The sequence below is a fragment of the Podarcis gaigeae genome, assembly GCF_964106915.1.
Source record: "Podarcis gaigeae genome assembly, chromosome: 3".
In the NCBI taxonomy this organism is placed as follows: Eukaryota; Metazoa; Chordata; class Lepidosauria; order Squamata; family Lacertidae; genus Podarcis; species Podarcis gaigeae.
In genome coordinates, this window is record NC_139680.1 from 8,095,687 (window position 1) to 8,116,606 (window position 20,920).

The following is a 20,920-nucleotide window of genomic DNA, read 5'->3' on the forward strand; positions in this document are numbered from 1 at the left end:
GGCTGAGCTTTTAAGTTTTTTTGTGTAGGCTAAAATTATCCAGAAAAAAATGACATTTCAAACCCTCATAACTCAAAAAATGGGATGAGATATATATTAAAAATTACAACTTTAGATTTCAACTTAGCTTTGATCATTCAACACATGTACAAAGCACTGATAAAATTGGAAGACATGCGTTTTTAATGCTTGATGTTTTTAAATGTGCTGGAAGCTGCCCAGAGTGGCTGGGGAAGTACATAATATACATAATAAAGCGATGATTGTTGTTGATGATGATTTTAAATCTCTGCCGGTCTCAAACGTGGCATTCTCCAAAGACACAAGATCTACCCACCTTGGAAGAATGGCAGATGAAAGTGATAGACTATATGGAACTGGCGGAAATGACTGGCAGAATCCGAGACCAGGGAGAAGAGTTGGTGGAAGAAGATTGGAAGAAATTTAAAAACTATTTGCAGAAACATTGTAAAATTAACGAATGTTAAAATGATGTTGGATTGAAATGAAACGGCTTTAGCAACAAGGCTAAAAAGAGTATGTAAAAAATGGATTGATAATCAGATGAAAATATGAAGCTATAATATGTTAAGATATAGAATTAAGATAAAAACAAAGAGGGAAAGGATTTGCTGAATTAACCATGTGAACTGGAATACAAAAAAGGGAGGTGTGAGGAGGTCAGGAAACAAGTAAACAAAATATAAGATATGAAGAGATTGATTTTTTTCCCTTTTTCTTTTTTTTAATTGTTTTTTTATTTTCCAGGTATTGTGTACTTTTTTCGTATTTTTGTATTTGTAATTTTTTCCTTTTTATTTTGTAATTACTTTCTTGTTTCTGTTTGTAAAACCCCAATAAATATCTTTGGGGGGGGAAACCAACGCGGCATCCTCCTTTCTTTACGCCTTCCCGTGCGCACTTGGCACCACCGACGGGTCCCGGGGCGCATCCTATGGCGCGCCGCGCGGATCCTTCGCCGCAGAAGCGCCGCGGAGAGAAGCGCCGCGCGCCTGCAGCCCGGCCGGGCAAATCCCCGTCGGGAGGACGGATCTTCCGGCCAGGGGGCAGCGCGGGAGACCCGCCCACCGACCCGTCCCTCGCCCTCCTCCGGCGTCCGCCCTCGCCGCCTCCCAGCCCGGCAAGAAGAAGGAGCAGCAGCCGGAGCAGCCGGAGCAGCCGCCGCGCCATGCGCCGGAAAGGGGGCGGCCGCTGGCAGGACGAGGCCGCCGACTCCGGAGCCGAGACGGCCGGGTGAGTGAGTCCCCTCCCCGGCGCCGGGGGCTTCTGGTCCCCGGTCCCTTTCCCTCGACTAGGATGCCCATCCGCTTCAGACGGGGATGGGGGTCCCCCTGGACGGGCGTTGAAGATGCAGCATCGAAACCAAAGCGCAACAAGCCCTTAAATATAGGGAAACCCCATAGGTGATCAGCCCCACTCCGGATTCGCTCCTGGTGCGTTTTGGCGCCTCGTCTCGTCCCATCCCTCCCCAAACCTCAAATAATGGAGTGGGAAGGGACCCCCAGGGTCATGTAGTCCAAGCCTCTCCCAAACCCCAGATCACGACTCTTCGTGACCCCCTGGACCAGAGCGCCAGGCACTCCTGTCTTCCACTGCCTCCCGCACTTTGGTCAAACTCATGCTGGTAGCTTCGAGAACACTGTCCCACCATCTCGTCCTCTGTCGTCCCCTTCTCCTTGTGCCCTCCATCTTTCCCAACATCAGGGTCTTTTCCAGGGAGTCTTCTCTTCTCATGAGGTAGCCATAGTATTTGAGCCTCAGCTTCAGGATCTGTCCTTCCAGTGAGCACTCAGGGCTGATTTCCTTCAGAATGGATAGGATTGATCTTCTTGCAGTCCATGGGACTCTCAAGAGTCTCCTCCAGCACCAGAATTCAAAAGCATAAAAAGAAACCAGGCAAATTTATAAATTTATGACCGCAGATCATAGAATCATGTAATTGTAAAGGGACCATTGAGGGTCAATTTAGTCCACCGCCCCTTACCCATCTTGAGACTCGAACTCAGGACTCTGAGATGAAGAGGCTCAGGCTCTACCGACGAAGCCATTCGACTCGCACAAATCTTAAGCTTCTGGTTTGATCCCCAAAGTAATGGGGCTTGTGAGCTGTGATTGAGGGATTTGTGCATTCTTGCGTCTGCGGGGGGGGGGGGGGGTGGAGTGTAGGAAATTTTAGGAAAAGAAAGTAAATTAAGCGAACGTCGAAAGTTTAATGCGGCCTGCCTTTCCAGCTAAGCTCTTTTTCAGGGAAACTTGGACAAATGTTTGATCCTAAAAAAAAAAGGTGAACGTGCTCAAATAGAGGTGAGGATTTTACCTCAAACACAACGCCTCTCTGCATGCTTTGTTATAATCAGTGCACAACCATTTTCCTTGCAGAACAGTTTCAGTGGCAGTAGTGATATTGAAAAAATAACCAAAAATTTGGGTAGCTTTTATATGTGGGTATATATAATGTTCTAAAAGGGCCGAGGAGAGAAAGATCTTATATCATTACAAGTACCTTGTTGTTAATAAACTGCCCATATGGGGCATAAAAAGATTTGGTGAGTAGGAACTTGGGAGTAGGATCCAGGCAGCAGCATAAATTGTAGTTTGGCAATCAGAATGGGCATGTTTAAGGTACATGCACCCTGCAATCCAGAAATGCAATGGAATTCAAGTGTCTCCCAATTTTAGGGCCGTTTCATATTTTATCTTGGGTGCATTTGTTCATTACGACCACATTACAATGTGTTCAGTGATCTTTGTGTATGTGCACACATCCCACCAGTGTGTGTGCTTGGGCACGTATGTAAGGGATGTGTGTAAGGGATCTGTCTGCATATGGTCTGGGGCATGCAGCACGTTCTAATGTTTTGTGTATGGACAAGCAGGGGAATATTTCTGTGCTACAGGTGAAACTCGGAAAATTAGAATATCACGGAAAAGTTCATTTATTTCAGTGATTCAACTTAAAAGGTGAAACTAATATATGAGATAGACTCGTGACATGCAAAGCGAGATATGTCAAACCGTTATTTGTTATAATTGTGTACAGCTGATGAAAACCCCAAATTAACAATCTCAGAAAATTAGAATATTAAATGAAATCAGCAAAACAAGGACTGCAAATAGAGCAGTATTGGACCTCTGAGAAGTAGAAGCATGCATATGTACTCAAGACTTGGTTTAGGCCCCTTTTGCATCAATTACTGCCTCAATGTGGCATGGCATGGATGCTGTCAGCCTGTGGCACTGCTGAGGCGTTATGGAAGACCAGGATGCTTCAGTAGCAGCCTTCAGCTCTTCTGCATTGCTCGGTCTCATGTCTCTCATCATTCTCTTGGCAATGCCCCATAGATTCTCTATGGGGCCAGCGAGTTTGCTGGCCAATCAAGTACAGTACAGTGGTGCCTCACAAGATGAAATTAATCCGTTCCGTGAGTCTCTTCGTCTTGCGGTTTTTTCGTCTTGCGAAGCACGGCTATTAGCGGCTTAACGGCTATTAACGGCTTAGCGGCTCTTAGTGGCTTAGCAGCTTTAAGAAAAAGGAAAAAAACTCACAAGACGTTTTGTCTTGCGAAGCAAGCCCATAGGGAAATTCGTCTTGCGGAACGACTCAAAAGACGGAAAACTCTTTCGTCTAGCAAGTTTTTCGTCTTGCGAGGCATTCGTCTTGCGGGGCACCACTGTAATCCCATGGGCATTGAACCACCATGATCATTACAATTATAACAAATAAAGGCTTAACATATCTCGCTTTGCATGTCATGAGTCTATCTCATATATTAGTTTCACCTTGTAAGTTGTGTTACTGAAATAAATGAACTTTTCCACGATATTCTAATTTTCCAAGTTTCACCTGTACGTGCAACCTGTCCCACAATTTTCATTTTCAAGCAAGATGGTTTATAATCATCTTATGAACCAAAGAAGCAGACTGTTCATGCAGCATGTAATAGTCAAAACATAATTTTTGCAGCAAGATGTATCTTTTGGGGGACAGGAGGGGGGAGCAGTAAGGCTTCATTCATGCAGAAAATTTTGATTTACACCATTTGAGTAGCAGCTTGTAATTGAAATTCCACTCATACATGCAGTCTAAAATAGTGCCCCCAACCAACTTATTTCAAGGAGGTTAAAGACCTTGCTTCCACACGGACCATACTGTACTATCTGCTGTTTTCTGCTATTTTAAAACTGCATTTATATCCAACTTTCTCCAAGGAACTCGTAGCATCATACATGGTTCTCTCCCTAACCTCCCGAGGACTGTGAGATTCAGCAGACTGAGAGATGGTGACTGGTCCAAAGACACCTTCATAGCTGAGTGGGGATTTGAACCCGGGGCTCCCAGGGGCTAGCTTGACACTCTAACCATAATGACATAACCTAAGTCCCCATTGTTCGACAGCCCTACTGAACTTAACATTTTTTTAAAATTATTTTTTTACTGCAGGTCAGAATACAGCTGTGTGTCATCTTCCAGCAGTGAGTATAATTTTGTTCTTCTGTTGTTGTTGTTTAGTCGTTTAGTCATGTCCGACTCTTTGTGACCCCATGGACCAGAGCATTCCTGGCATTCCTGTCTTCCATTGCCTCCCGCAGTTTGGTCAGACTCATGTTGGTAGCTTCGAGAACACTGTCCAACCATCTCGTCCTCCGTCGTCCCCTTCTCCTTGTGCCCTCAATCTTTCCCAACATCAGGGTCTTTTCCAGGGAGTCTTCTCTTCTCATGAGGTGGCCAAAGTCTTGGAGCCTCAGCTTCACGATCTGTCCTTCCAGTGAGCACTCAGGGCTAATTCCCTTAAGAATGGATGCATTTGATCTTCTTGCAGTCCATGGGACTCTCAAGAGTCTCCTCCAGCACCATAATTCAAAAGCATCAATTCTTTGGCGATCAGCCTTCTTTATGGTCCAGCTCTCACTTCCATACATCACTACTGGGAAAACCATAGCTTTAACTATACGGACCTTTGTCAGCAAGGTGATGTCTCTGCTTTTTAAGATGCTGTCTAGGTTTGTCATTGCCCTTCTCCCAAGAAGCAGGCGTCTTTTAATTTCATGACTGCTGTCACCATCTGCAGTGATCATGGAGCCCAAGAAAGTAAAATCTCTTCTGTTAGTGTCCACTTAATGAAGCCGTAGCTACCTGTGGGAAGCTTTGGGGAAAGGGCCAGTCCACCCTCAGGCTGCGGCAGATGCAGTCTCCAAGAAATACATCACCCGCTGCTGCTGGTGCTGAAATGTCTTGGCCCAGCCCTGTTTGGGATGCACATATTCAAGGTACCTCGGGTTGCAGATGCTTCAGGTTACAGACGCTTCAGGTTCATAGTTGTCAACCTTCCCTTTTTTGTGTGGGAAATTCCCTTATTTCAGCGCCGTTTTCCGCTGTTATCCCGGATTGTTAGATATCCCGTAAACTGTCCCCGGGACAGGTGAGGCTGCTGATCCCTTATTTTCAAATCCGAAAGTTGACAGCTATGTTCAGGTTACAGACTTCGCTAACCCAGATATAGTACCTCAGGTTAAGAACTTTCCTTCAGGTTGAGAACAGAAATTGGGTGGCGGTGGCACGGTGGCCATGGGAGGCCCCATTAGCTAAAGTGGTGCTTCATGTTAAGAACAGTTTCAGGTTAAGAACGGACCTCCAGAACGAATTAAGTTCTTAACCTGAGATACCACTGTATGTGGGTGGGGAGCCTTTACTGAACTAGTATGAAGGAAGAAAGATTGTCTGAAAATGGAGGAACATTCACTAATAGGAAGGGGCTTTAGGCTGCAATTCTTACCTGGGAGTATTGAAGTAGCAGGGGCTCACTTCATGTACTTACTTCAAGTAAACATGTATAGGCTAGTAAGTGCGTGCCTCTGCATAGTCAAGAAATTCAGGCCAGTTTGGGCAAGCCAGGGCTTTCGTTGCTGGTGGTAGATGCAGGTGGAACTTTCACTGACATGTGTGTGGCACTTAATGACGACAGTCAGACACAGACTGGGGACGGACCCAAACTGTGTGGTACGTGTGTGGCAGCCATGGTGGCCCAGAGGCATGTATGACTCTTCTTCTCCATCCCAGCTCAATCTCAGAAGCTACTCAGTAGGTGGGTATTTTGTTTTGGAAAGAAAATTCCAGTGCCTAACTTGGGGGTAGCCAAAAGGGTGCTCCCCAAATGCCATTGGACCACAACTCCCATCATCCTGAAGATTGGCCATGCTGGCTGTGACTGATGGGAGTTAGAGTACAACAATATCTGGCTGCCCCCTGGTAACCTATCCAGTGTGGACTGTGTGCCCCTATTGTTGGAGACTCTGTCGTGGCTGGTGAAAAGTCCACCCATTATGGAGGGGGACTTTCTAGTGGGAAATCAATGGCACTCCAGCTCCCATCAGCCCTAGCCAGCATGGCCAATGGTCAGGGATGATGGGAAGTGTAGTCCAACACTCTTTCAGCCGACAGCAGAATGAATTGGGTGATTTCATCCAAGGCTGAACCCGAGGTTCCATCAGGAATGGTGAAAAGTGATTAGTCTGACACAAGCGACAGAGCAAACTTTGTTTCCTGTCTTTTGACTGTCCTAGAAATGCATATTTTCAGGGCTAGGATGTTGAGAAGACTCCATTGTCCTGTCAGATAATTGCTGCTTGAGATTACAGGTCCATATTGCATAAGCTCTCTTTGTGTGATAGAGCAGTTAAATTGCCCTGCTTCGATTTTGCCCAGCGACCTTGAGGGGTGCTGTGGCTCGGTTATTAGGGATTGTGTTGTTTCTGCACTTGAGGCTGCTGAGAATAGTTTGACCATTACTGCCTACACGGTAGTGTCTTCTCCTGCGTCTTAATCATTGGGCGTCACCCTAGTTTTTAGAGGAGCTGACACACACACACACACACACACACACACACACACACAGCAGTGAGACAGAAGACTAGCTCACCCGCCTCTGGACATATTAGGCTCAAAATGAGTACGCATTATGGGGAAGTTTTGGTTCTTTCCCATACCAGAGCCCATTAGCACAGTGGAGGCTCTGCTCTTCTGCAGTCAACTGGAAGCAAAATTAAAATTGTGTTTCTGGAAAGGTTGCCCCAAAGGGAATGCGTGCCGCAGGCTAACCAAGGCTTCCCACCCTGTTATGTAATAATGAAGTGAAATATTTATCTCAATTCCAGAGAAAACAACGAGTGTGGAAATGACACAGCAGCAAATAAATCCACACACCTACTTGTCATTGTTGCTGTAAAGTACTTTATAACCTTCCCAGATAATGAGAGAGTGGACTGGCAAACTCAGGCTGTGCCTGAGGCTTTTTGCGATGACAGAAACCAGTTTGCACATTCTTTTGTTTCAGCTGTACTTGGGTGCTGCTAGTGTGACCATGGTTTCAGGATTTGTGTTATTTGTTGTTGTTTAGTCGTTTAGTCGTGTCCGACTCTTCGTGACGCCATGGACCAGAGCACGCCAGGCACTCCTGTCTTCCACTGCATCCCGCAGTTTGGTCAAACTCATGTTGGTAGCTTCGAGAACACTGTCCAACCATCTCGTCCTCCGTCGTCCCCTTCTCCTTGTGCCCTCCATCTTTCCCAACATCAGGGTCTTTTCCAGGTAGTCTTCTCTTCTCATGAGGTGGCCAAAGTCTTGGAGCCTCAGCTTCAGGATCTGTCCTTCCAGTGAGCACTCAGGGCTGATTTCCTTCAGAATGGATCGGTTTGATCTTCTTGCAGTCCATGGGACTCTCAAGAGTCTCCTCCAGCACCATAATTCAAAAGCATCAATTCTTCAGCGATCAGCCTTCTTTATGGTCCAGCTCTCACTTCCATACATCACTACTGGGAAAGCCACAGCTTTAACTATACGGACCTTTGTTGGCAAGGTGATGTCTCTGCTTTTTTGTGTTATTAGAGGTTCTGAAATGTTCTTTTTCCTGATACTAATTTCAGTTGATAGTGCCAATAAAGGCAGAAGTTTGCTTGGAGGCATCTGCTCTGCTCCGCCTCCACAGTTGCTGGAAACTGCAGGAAAAGAAAATGCTGTTGTGCATCTAGTTGGCCACTTTGAGAAAAAGATGCTTGACTACATGGGCCATTCATTGGCTGGATCTGGTGGCAGAGAAACCCTCTCCGGCACCTGGGGTGGGACACCACGCAAGCGGCATTCCGTACAGAGTGCTCACGCACAGCAGCCCGTACGGTCGCTGTGCGACAGCAGCAGCCGTTATGGATGCCACATGAGTGCGCCCTTGGCTGCTCTACAGCTGGGGGGAGGTGAGGAGATTTCACCCCTCCCATATCCAAGAATCTCCTGAGGAGCCTGCTGATTCTACAGAGAGGAGGAGCAATGTTCTGCTTTCTACTTAGTCAGTGAGTGAATCAGTCAGCGAGTGAGTCAGTCAGTCAGTGTATCGGAGAGAGAGAGAGTGTTAGAGATCGTGTCTAGAGATAAGGTTGCTGCTAAGAGCAGCTGCAGACTCTCAGTGTAGCATTGATTTATGCTTAGATCTTTTAGCTCTGTATATAGTTTTGTATCATAGTTGTTGCTATAGAATAAAAGGAAGATATTCTACAGAGCTGCTCTCCGAGTGGTTTATACTCTGCAAGACTCTGCAAAACTCTGCTGCGCAACAACTGTATTATTGTGCAAGTGAATCTGGTGCTCTCAGCTCTAAGCCGTGAGTCCACAGCACGGTGACCTGTCTCTGTGAGAAAGTTGGTCGCTGGCAGTGCTACCCAGCTCGCCTAGCCCAGTCGGGGTTGTAGTGCATGAGTCCAGTTGGTACACTGGCTCAAGGGCGATGCTGACAGGAGGCAGGGGCCATCTTGTCACCCCCCCAAGTGGCACCCAGGGCGTCCCACCCACCACTTCATACGCCCCTGGCTGGATCCACAGGTTCTCCTTATGTTCATTTGGGTAAGTGCTTGTGAGCTGGAGCAATATTTATTGTAGCTAATGAAAACCAGGCAGAAGAAGCTGGATCGTCCGTTGCCTATACCAAATAAGAAGTGTAGGAAGCAATAATGCCTCAAGTGTGTGATTGTTTGGACCCAGTGCTAGGAATTAGCCAGGCGTGTTTGGCGAGTGGTGTGGGTCCAATTGCGACCACATGGAGATCTCTGGATGCCACGTTGACAACTGGGGAAAGCAAAAGGTCACTTACAGAAGGGCTGGATCTAGACACACCAAAGAAGCGTTGCAGTTAAACGCGTCGTAAACTTTGTATGAGAAATCGAGTTGGCAAAAACAGAACTCCACAGCGCCATCTGGTGTCACAGTGCTTTAATGCATATACAATGCGTATAAAGCGCTTTTTCTTTGCCAGTGTAGGTGAGTCCAAGGATCTGAAATAATTTCCTTGGAGACTGAATTTGTTTTATTCTGGATTGCAATGTGTTGTAAACTGCTTTGAGTCCCCCCCCTTTAAAATATAAAGTGGTATAGAAATGAAATTAATAATAATAATAATCAACCCATTGCAAAAAAATAACTAAAGCAGCACCTAGGCATACCATTATGGCGACCGCAACCTAGGTTTAAGGTGCCATTTGTCAATTAGATTCTATATCTGAGTTTCTAACACAGTTTGGATCTACTTACTGCATAGAGAGAGTGCTGTTGTGCTCAGATTCCTGCTTCTCCACTGTGAGAAGAAGACGGTGGACTAGGTGGGACTTTGGCTGGGAGTTGCAGCTCTGTACAGGCCTGTGATGGCCTGGGATTCCGATTCAGAGGCTGAACCGGAGGAATCCCTGCCTGCACAGGAGTCCCCGCCTCCAGGGCCGGCTGAACTGGGGCAGGGCCTTGATTCTGAAGCGCCTGCACCTGTGCCGGATCCTCAGGAGCAGGCACCAGGTGAATCCACTCTGGCTCCAGAGGTGGTTGAGGACTCAGTGCCTGCAGGTGAGTCTCCCCCTGGGCCCAGTAACCCTTCAGACTCTCCTGAACTGCAGAGGCTCAGGGCAGAGAGGCGAAGGGAACTGGTTTCTCCCAGGAGGAGTGCTCACCTTAAGGCCAAGAGAGGCGGGTCTCCTAGGGGCTGGGGCCGCCCCTGGCCTCAGAACAGATAAAGGCCAGTCAGCCCGGTCCCAGGTTGTGGGAGCAACGTCGTTGCTGAGTACCTGTTCCCGCCCGGACCCAGACCTGACTCTCCAGTGCTCTTGTCCCCGCCCGGCTTCCTGCTTCGGACCTCGCCCCGCTCCTTGTGGACTGATTTCCAGGCTATTGACTCAGGACCGGACTTTGACTACGCCAACGGTAACCTTCCCCCCGGGATCAGCACAAGGCCTTACTTTCAGCACCCTTAACAAACTACAGTTCCCAGGATTCTTTGGGGGAAACCATGATGGGTAACTGTGGCACAAAAGTGCCTTAAGTGCATGGTGTAGAGGTGACCTTAGTCTTCATCTGAATTTATTTGCCCATTTCCCACTTTGAGGGATGCTTTCAGTGTCTTGTGCGTTTCTAAGCTTCTCATTCCCTGCCGCCACGTTGTAAATGGTTGTGACATCTGTCAAAGTGGTTACACCTCCAGGAGTGAAGCACAAAAGGATCATCTCACTCGCGGCTTCTCCGCTGACCTACATGCAGCAAGCTGGGCTGCTAGATATGCTGTAGTTTAAGTTGGCTTCCAGTTTAACTTCAAAGTCCATGCCAAATTTAGAGGTTTTGCTGTTGTCTTCTTCTTCATTCTGTTAGCTGGAGGGTTAAAAGTGTCAGTTCACATTGAAAGAGATTTGCAAAATCACTGCGAGCTATTTTAATTATACTGACTGAAGTGATACATTTTTGCTTCGCATCAAAGGCAGAACCGCTGATGATCTCTGTGTGGCAAGCAGATGAATGACCTGAAGTGACATTGCCCATGTTTGCATAAAAGAGGACAACTTGTTGGCCATTCTTCGCCTGTTTGGCATTCTGGCTTGTGGGTATGGCATCGTACCACCTTCTTGAGACTTTTGGCAGGATATCGCAAATGGTTCCTCCTCTGGAATGCCTAGATGGACGGACTAGCTGCCTTTCCTCCTTTCCCAACTTATTTCTTGCTCCATCTATCCAGCTGATGAAATTCTGTGCTCTACCTCTTCCTTAGTCTCCCTGAGCATTGAAGAGATGTTCATCTCAGATTCTGAAGCCTGCTTAGGCAGCAGCTCCTGATGTAGGCTTCAGATTTAATGAGATGGAACTGAGCAGCCAGAACACACATCAGTTTAAAATGAAGAGAAGTTCTCCCCTTGCCTGCAGCCAGTCCTTTATTATGTTACTGAATTTGGGGTTTGAGCGTCTCACTGGGTGGCTGAGGCTATTTCAGTTAGCGGCACAGGGAAATCTGTCTGGGATGCTGTTTACTCCATCAGGAATATTGTTTACTTGGGCACCATTGGACCAGACACACTTCAACCCTGAGAGCCTAGTGGTCCAGATATGTCTTGGAACAGGATTGGCAGTTATGGGTTATCTGACGTATGCAGATTTATAATGGAGACGTGGACTGAATTCTCTGTTTGGGACCCAAACCTGTGGCAAGTATGACCCAATATAGATTCCAGGGGGTTGTATTCAAAGACTGGGAGCGGCTGCTGAGACCATATAACACTGGTCTTCAAAGACCTACACTGGCTCCCAGTACGTTTCTGAGCACAATTCAAAGTGTTGGTGCTGACCTTTAAAGCCCTAAACGGCCTCGGTCCAGTATACCTAAAGGAGCGTCTCCACCTCCATCGTTCTGCCTGGACGCTGAGGTCCAGTGCCGAGGGCCTTCTGGCGGTTCCCTCGCTGCGATAAACCAAGTTACAGGGAACCAGGCAGAGGGCCTTCTCAGTGGTGGCACCCACCCTGTGGAACGCCCTCCCACCAGATGACAAAGAGAAAAACAATTACCTGACGTTTAGAAGACCTCTGAAGGCAGCCCTGTTTAGGGAAGCTTTTAATGTGTAATAGGTTATTGTATTTTGGTGTTTTGTTGGAAGCCGACCAGAGTGGCTGGGGAAGCCCAGCCAGATGGGTGGGGGTATAATAATAAATTATTATTATTATTATTAATAATAATAATAATAATAATAATAATAATAATAATAATAATAATGCTTTGCAGGAGTGAAATGACTTCTTGCTCAATGGGATTTCCCCTCCACACACCCTAACTCTGTTATGGGGGTTCCCCAACCCTTTGGAGCAGATTTGGGGACAGTGTGGGGTGTGTGCAGGGGGAAGAAATTATGGGGGGGGGGTCCTATTGCATGAGTGGAAGTTCTTCCATTTGCTCATTTGGTTACTTGAAAACCACACCTTTATAGAAAACTGAATGTAAACAGTTGCAAACCAAACCAAAATGACTGGGTTTTCCCCTCCTCCCTTCAGGTGAACTTTCTGTGGAGGACGTGCAGGATCCTTTCCTTCTTAGCATGCACCTAATTGCAGACCCAGGAGACTCTGGTGTCCTCCAGCAAGCCATCGATAGCCTACTGGCCTGGATCCACCCAGATCTCCAACTCTTCCGCGTTTCGGAAAGGAGGAAGCCAAGGAAGCCCGACAAGGCCATCGCCTCCCAGCCAGCCCTTGCAGTAATCCTCTTTCTGAAGGAAGAATATGATGAGGAGCCGATCCTGCAACTTCACGAGTCCTTTCAAAGGCCACCCTGGCATTACCACCACACGGAACAGGTGCATGGCAACTTCCTCCCTTACATGCCGGGCAGCCAGGATTTTTTCACCTTGGCACCAGGCACCCCTCTGTGGGCCATACGGCCAGTGCATTATGGGAAGGAAATAATACGCTTCACCATCTACTGCAGGAATGAAAAATTTGCCAGCGTTATGAAGCTCTACGAACTCATTCTGAGAAGACGGGTTTGTCAGAAAAAGGCAGGCTTTTGTGTGTTCCCTGTCTATTCCAGTGTGGATATTGATATTCAGTTGTCTTTAAAGAGGCTTCCCAAAGGCCATGTGCCAAGTCCCACAGATTCGGCGGTGCTGGAATTCCGAGTCAAAGATATTGAGCAGCTGATGTCTCTCTTGCCTAATCCTTGCAGCCAGATCAGTGAAGGCAGGTGGCAAACGGAAGATCCTGATGGGAACAAGATCCTCCTGCAGGTATTTCTTAGCACCCCTAAATCTCCATGTGGCATTTTGGAATGCAGATTTTAAGTTGCCGTGCATGGGGTGGGGGGTGGGAATCAGAATGTGTTTGAACGATATGCAGCATACTGTATTTTTTGCTCTATAAGACTCACTTTTTTCCTCCTAAAAAGTAAGGGGAAATGTGTGTGCGTCTTATGGAGTGAATGCAGGCTGCGCAGCTATCCCAGAAACCAGAACAGCAAGAGGGATTGCTGCTTTCATTGTGCAGCGATCCCTCTTGCTGTTCTGGCTTCTGAGATTCAGAATATTTTTTTTTCTTGTTTTCCTCCTCCAAAAACTTGGTGCGTCTTGTGGTCTGGTGCGTCTTATAGAGTGAAAAATACGGTAATTCTGTGTAAAGTTTCCTTGGAAATAAGTAATATTAAGTTCCATCAGAAAAGTCCCTACTTTTGTTTCCAAACTGAAATGTGCTGCCTGCATATTGTCCGTATAATAAATACCGTATTTTTTGCTCTATAAGACTCACCTTTTCCCTCCTAAAAAGTAAGGGGAAATATGTGTGCGTCTTATGGAACGAATGCAGGCTGCGCAGCTATCGCTGAAGCCAGAACAGCAAGAGGGATTGCTGCTTTCACTGCGCAGTGATCCCTCTTGCTGTTCTGGCTTCTGAGATTCAGAATATTTTTTTTCTTGTTTTCCTCCAAAAACTAGGTGCATCTTGTGGTCTGGTGCGTCTTGTAGAGCGAAAAATACGGTGATTACTACGGTCTAGTGAGCTCCTTGTAATACCAGTATGAATTGTTTCATACTAATCACCATCCATTGCCAAAGACCTCTGGTCTTTTGGTGTGGACTGGGGTGATGGTGGCAACACACCAGAGGGTGAATAAAGTTTACTGTCCCATAGCACAATTCACATATATTTCTCTAGTTTGAAAGATCCATCGCTTCCAATTCTAAACTTTCACTTTGAACCTTATGGACTGCAGAAAGTAGAAGACTTGTGTAAACAGAAAGAACCTTGTCAACTCTTTTCCATGTTAGTTTGTTCCTGGGCTGACTCTGTATAATTTTCCACAATCTGTCAGATTTTTTTTACTGTGCATGATGGAGGAATTCAAAAATGGCAAGAAGCCAAAGGCCTAGTTCACATGTAAACCATGGCTAAGTGTGAATGTGGGTACTGAGGACAAAAATCACAGCCACTTTGTTCATCCCCTGGTCCTGGTACTGCTGGCTTACTCCCTGGAGCTAAGCCATGGTGTGGCTTAGAGTTACGTGTGAACCTTGACAAACCACGAACCCAAGTTCAGATGTAGCGCTAAACCAAACCACGGCTCAACTTTGTGTCGTGGAACAGCAGGACTGAGGAAGGAGGGAAATGGCTGCAATTTTTGCCATGAATACACACATGCTCATATGTCCATGCTTAGCCATGGTTTCCTAAAGATTAGAGGTAAAAGCGGCTAAAGGTTGTTTTATGCAAAGATCTTTCAGCTGTGTTACAGGAACAATAACATTGTAACTACAGTGGTACCTCCGGTTACATACGCTTCAGGTTACATACGCTTCAGGTTACAGACTCCACTAACCCAGAAATAGTGCTTCAGGTTAAGAACTTTGCTTCAGGATGAGAACAGAAATTGTGCTCCGGCGGTGTGGCGGCAGCAGGAGGCCCCATTTGCTAAAGTGGTGCTTCAGGTTAAGAACAGTTTCAGATCTCCGGAACGAATTAAGTACTTAACCCGAGGTACCACTGTACATTTGATTTGATTAGTCAACAGGCAACACTCTTAGGATGATATTGGCAAAGTACTTTCAAAGGACGAAGAATATAGAATAGATGTGTTCTTGGCTGCAGGTTGTGGTTAGTCAGGAGATTGTGTAGTCATGAGTCCAGGTTTAGTTAACACACTAAGCCAAACTGTGGTTTAGCTCAGCATGGGAGCAAAAGCAAAGTGCTGCAAGCTGTGCTTAAGATAGCGCAGTTGGTAAAGCATGGAATTCTGAATTTCTGGGTCGTGGGTTCAAGCCCAATGTTGGGCAAAAGATTCCTGCATGGGATCCCTTCCAACTCTCCAATCCTATGATTCTATTTTTGCATGGTCCTGGTAAGCCATAGTTTGGCTTACCATGATATGCGAACCAAGCTGTTGTAGAAATGATTCTTAAAAACAGAAAGTTGAAAATTATTTACTATCAGTTTCTCAGGCACTCTTGACACACAAGTTGTAATAAGGTGCTTAACTTTGGAAACAATTCGTTCAGCAGCAGATTCTTTTTCTACCGTTTAATCAGGCAACCTGTGGAACTTTATGGAAGCAGCTGAGTCTGGTATAAAACGTAGCAGGATAGCATCATTTTATTCTAAGACTTAGGTGCATTTAGTGGGAAACTTTGGGAAATCGGTGCAAGATTTTTGAAGGATGTGGATATGTTTACTTTTAGAGAATGGTATTGTTGCCAGGCTTTGCGTCATCTAGACCACAGTGCAATCAGAATAAACTGGTGCGACGTCTGGCAACTGTGCAGCTCTGTTTAAGACAGAAACAGTTCTTTATTGCCTTGCTGATATAAGTGTATCGGTTTGTACATAGAGCTTTTGTTATTAGAACTGCAGACTCCAGTTGAGTCCATGTTCCTTGTGCTCTTTGCTTCTGACTCATTCTGCAGAAAACAAGCAGTTCTCTGTCGGCACCAATGGCCCTGCAGAAACCAAAAATATAAAGGAGAAAGAAAAGGCAACAATTCAGTAGTGGTTCTTTTCCTTAAACCAGCTGGAGGATTTTATCCCTGGAGAGGGTAGTTCTCCAAAGCGGGGAATAAGATTTCTCCGCTATGCTTGTTATTTATAAGCTAGTTATTTCCATGCCACCATTTAAGAAAGAAGAAAAGGCTTGGGCTTTGTATATTAGCAGTGTCAATCTGTTGTAGGATACAAGTTCTGATTCTGCAGTGCAATCCAATGCATGCCTACTCAGAAGCAATTAACATTTAATTCAACAAGACTTACTCCAAGGTAAACAGTAGCCTTCATCAACTTGGTACATTTCTGATGTTTTCCACTACATCTCCCCTGAGGTCCAGGCACCCCAGCCAATTACTGTTACTGATTAATGCAACCAGTGGCCATTTAACATGTGGTAGATAATTCAGCTCTGGAAATAAAGGTTTGTTGTTAATGTGGCTCCTCCCTTTTCACCCCTATTCTTCACAGCAGGCCCGGTATAGGAAGTGTGGTAAGCTGAACAAGTTTTGCTCCCCATCTCCTGCAAGGCACCTTCCAAGTTTTCTTCCCCAAAGCAGCAGATGGACTCTCAACAAAGCCAGTGATCCTTCAAAACCAGTTTATTCCATTGCGTTTCACCATGCCAGTCTGTGCCTTGGCGTTTCCCAGCAGGACTTGAAAAATCACAACCAAGCACTTTCCACCGGAAGACCTGGTGGAGCCTCTGCCGACTCAGGTTCATTTCAGCGAAGCAAGTCTCTTGCTTGCTTGCCCACAATGCGCTCTTCCCTGGTCCCCAAATCTTTTCATTTGAGCGAGCCAAATTCCTTAAGCACTTTCTCTTCTGGGCACAGGGCAAGAAGCAGAGTTAACATTGATGACTTGGAAGGAGTTCAGGAGACTGATGTGGACACAGGGATGAAACTTGCCTTCGCTGATCTATCTGTGGTCTCGGCTTATTCAGTTTCAGATGGGTTCAGTAGTGACGTGGAAGCAAAGACTAAGTATCCTATACAAGGACAAAGTGTCAAGAGATTTAAGGAGCCCGGCTCGCGACGAAGATCCCCATCAACCAAGTGTAACGTCTTTGAATTATCTTCCGGCTCGCTTCCTTTTCCTTTTGATTGGTTTTCCAGCTCTTCAGAGTCACATTCAGGTCCTCCTTCAGCAGGTTCCTTTGAGATAAAATGTTTGCCAAGAGGAGCTGTTTTCCCTTTTGCTGACAGCAGAACAACTGGTGGTGGAAAAAGCAACGAAGAAGAATTCTACATCTGAACCTGTGTGTGTGTGTGTGTGTGTGAGAGAGAGAGAGAGAGAGAGAGAGAGCGCGCAAGAGAGAGAGATAAAGAGAAAGCTATTTTCTTTAAGTGCTTGGTTAATGAGCCTGTTTCCACCCTGCGCCCAAGACCTGTGTGCTGCCCTGGGGTCTTGTGGCAAGTGTGTATGTTTAATTTCATTTCCCTTTTAATTGGTACACCGCCTTTCTATATTACTATACACAAGGTGGTTTGCAAGCTGAAGAAACAACAAAATAGGCAGCAAAGATCACAAACCTAATAACAATCTGATCCAATAATCAAAACATAATTTTAAAACGAGTAGCTTACATCAAATAAAGCAATATTCAATAATCCATTAGAATAAACAGTAAAAAACATTAGAATAAACAGTAAAATTAAATGTCAGCGAATAATAATTAAACAGTTTACACTTAACAATCACAATAAAGAATGACTAAACTATAATATGCGGGTGGCACATTGGGATGCGGGTGGCGTTGTGGGTTAAACCACAGAGCCTAGGGCTTGCCAATCAGGAGGTCGGTGGTTCGAATCCCCGTGACGGGGTGAGCTCCCATTGTTCGGTCCCAGCTTCTGCCAACCAAGCAGTTCGAAAGCACGTCAAAGTGCAAGTAGATAAATAGGTACCGCTCCAGTGGGAAGGTAAACGGCGTTTCCGTGCGCTGCTCTGGTTCGCCAGAAGCGGCTTGGTCATGCTGGCCACATGACCCGGAAGCTGTCTGCGGGCAAACACCAGTTCCCTCAGCCAGTAAAGCGAGATGAGTGCCACAACCCCAGAGTTGTCCGCGACTGGACCTAACGGTCAGGGGTCCCTTTACCTTTAAACTATAATCAGTAAAAATAACGGCAAGTCACAATGCACGAAATACCACAAAACATACAAAACCATGTAAAAGGATCAAATTGAGAAACAGGGACACACAAGTTATGCAATTTAAATATATATATATATATATATATCCCTGAAGTCCTCTCTTTCCAGCTGCTTCTGCTGTTCTTGAAGTCATGGTCTGGGAAAGTTTCCTAGGACTGGAGGATGGAGCCTGGCAGGTGGAAAAAGCCTTTGACTGATGACGGCAGCACAAGGTCTCTCTTCCGCTAGCTGCCCTCAGGCAGCTGTAATTTACAGGTAGTGCTAAAGTTGAAGGTTTTCTGAAGATAATATGTCGATTTTACATATATTCTCACTTGGGGAGTGAGTGCAGTGCGCTATGTTTTTGTTCCATTGTGTACTGTTGGAAGTATTGTAGATTTCTCCCATCCCCACACACCAAAACACTCCCTCTGGTTTGTTTGCAGTGCCTGTCACCCAGTTTAGATTTTCCAGCTGGAGTGAAAAATATTAGCTATGCTATCTGATAGAGAAACTTGACATTGTAGGGACTAGGTGCCTTAAATGAGACAGTATTCTGCATACCTTAGGCCACTGCTTATAACTATGTGACACTCTTTTGAGCCCTGAGATTCCGTCTCTCAGTATCTTAGCTGATAATCTTGCAGCATCTCTGGCAGTTCCAACTAAATCCCATAGCAGGACAGCACTAACGGCGAGGCTTGGTGTGATCAGGAGTGCTGTGAAGCTAAGAAAAGCACAGCTAAACAGATTAAAGTAGATAACTCTGAACTGTCCGTTAAAGATCTTACTGGATTGAATAGGGAATGCAAAAGCTTACAGAGTTATAAAAAGTCCTATCGGGAAAGGCATTTATGGTTGTTCCTGTTGAGGAACGTCATTTGGGAATAAAATTCTTCAGTAACAGTTGTCACTGTATGTGCAGTCGCTTTCCTGGCAAATATCTCAAACGAGACTTGGAAACAACACTTCCTTGCTATTTTAATAAATTAAAGGCTGGTTTTAGTCTTGAATCCAACCTTTGACACTGTTATTTCTTATCTTGATCCCTTGGCCCAAGATCACATTTTGAGAAGGTAGAAAGGGATCATTGCACAGTTTGCTAACTATAACAAGTCTGGAGGACGGGGATGCCACTAGCAAGAAGTTACAAAGCAATTTAGATTGGTAGGTGTGTGCCGTTGCCAAATCATAATTTTCACAATTCATTCCTTAGGGTGGAAATTGAGTGGGACCTGTTTATAAGACAGGTGATAACCTAACAGAGCCTTCTCCCCATTTGGTGTACCCAGCAGTGGATGGGGCTGAGGGTAGTTGCAGTCCCAAACATCTGGAGGGCACTAGGTTGAAGAAGACTGATCTTACTAGGGAGGAATTAGCCTGAATATTTGCAAAATGATATGCCAAATACCTATATTAAAATTATTTTCCTGCATTCAGCTTCCAACTATGGAAAATAGTTTTGTATATGTACACTTACATACAAATGCAGTATGGTTAGTAGTTTGCATACTGTCTTTGTGGCTTTAAAATTTTTGATGCGTGTGACGAGTGAATACTATGGGAGAAGTTCTCTAGAACCTGCCTGTGGAAAAGCCAAAAAAAAAAAGTTTGTGCACCTTTAGAAAAGTTCTTGTTCACTCTTTTAAGAAAGAGAGAAAATTGATCTGTGGGCTGCTGGTTCCATCTTGTGGTTTGGTCTAATGTGTAGTTTTAGATTAGGCTAAACGCACCCACTGTTTACATACACACACCTCAAATAGATGCTGAGTTGTTGTTGTTTTTTAAAAAAACTAGGTTCAATCAATCTATTAATATTTTTTGTTGTTGTTGTTGAGGCGTTTAGTCGTGTCCGACTCTTCGTGACCCCATGGACCAGAGCACGCCAGGCACTCCTGTCTTCCACTGCCTCCCGCAGTTTGGTCAGACTCATGTTTGTAGCTTTGAGAACACTGTCCAACCATCTCGTCCTCTGTCGTCCCCTTCTCCTTGTGCCCTCCATCTTTCCCAGCATCAGGGTCTTTTCCAGGGAGTCTTCTCTTCTCATGAGGTGGCCAAAGTATTGGAGCCTCAGCTTCATGATCTGTCCTTCCAGTGAGCACTCAGAGCTAGTTTCCTTAAGAATGGAGAGGTTTGATCTTCTTGCAGTCCATGGGACTCTCAAGAGTCTCCTCCAGCACCATAATTCAAAAGCATCAATTCTTTGTCGATCAGCCTTCTTTATAGTCCAGTTCTCACTTCCATACATCAGACTATTTAACTATGCAGACCTTTGTCGGCAAGGTGATGTCTCTGCTTTTTAAGATGCTTGTCTAGGTTTGTCATCACTTTTCTCCCAGGAAGCAGACGTGGAGCAGGAACCGGCAAGCCACTCCAGTATCCCTGCCAAGAAAACTCCATGGACAAAAAAACAGGCTAAACATATAAAAAAAATTCAAATCTTGCAGGGAACTGATTTCAAAGCATCCTAGGATCTGATGATACTAGCTTTATGAAATATGAGTTTTAAGTGCAGGAGGGGGATAACATTTCATGTTTTGGTTTTCTGTGGAAATTGTTTCAGTGAAACTGCCAACTGAAGAAGCAGAAATATTCTTTGTAAAAAAGCAATGCAATGCAAATTCATCCTATAGTTATTGGTTACTTTAAGGAATGCTTTAAGAAGGAGTGAAACAGTGGCACAAATACCACATCATTTGTTATCAGAACATAATAACTCATACCTGAAGGAGTGCCTCCACCCCTATCATTCTGCCCGGACAATGAGGTCCAGCGCCGAGGGCCTTCTGGCGGTTCCCTCCCTGTGAGAAGTGAAGCTACAGGGAACCAGGCAGAGGGTCTTCTCAGTAGTGGTGCCTGCCTTGTGGAACACCCTCCCATCAGATGTCAAAGAGATGAACAACTACCCAATGTTTAGAAGACATCTGAAAGCAGCCCTGTTAAGGGAGGTTTTTAATGTTTGATGTT

General features: G+C 45.5%; 1 protein-coding gene across 2 annotated transcripts; it reads left to right on the top strand.

Moving 5' to 3' along the window:
• The first annotated feature begins 1,155 nt into the window (after positions 1 to 1,155).
• On the top strand, positions 1,156 to 19,770 carry FAM124A (family with sequence similarity 124 member A). Of its 2 annotated transcripts, XM_083730451.1 has the most exons (4): positions 1,156 to 1,254; positions 4,463 to 4,494; positions 12,353 to 13,083; positions 16,289 to 19,770. In XM_083730451.1, the coding sequence occupies exons 1-4, from the start codon at positions 1,190 to 1,192 to the stop codon at positions 17,072 to 17,074; spliced, it is 1,614 nt and encodes a 537-aa protein (XP_083586577.1). In that variant the 5' UTR covers positions 1,156 to 1,189; the 3' UTR covers positions 17,075 to 19,770. The 2 variants fall into 2 exon arrangements, with proteins under 2 accessions (XP_083586577.1, XP_083586578.1); XM_083730452.1 differs by lacking the exons at positions 1,156 to 1,254; positions 4,463 to 4,494 and adding an exon at positions 8,022 to 8,133.
• Positions 19,771 to 20,920: the final 1,150 nt, after the last annotated feature.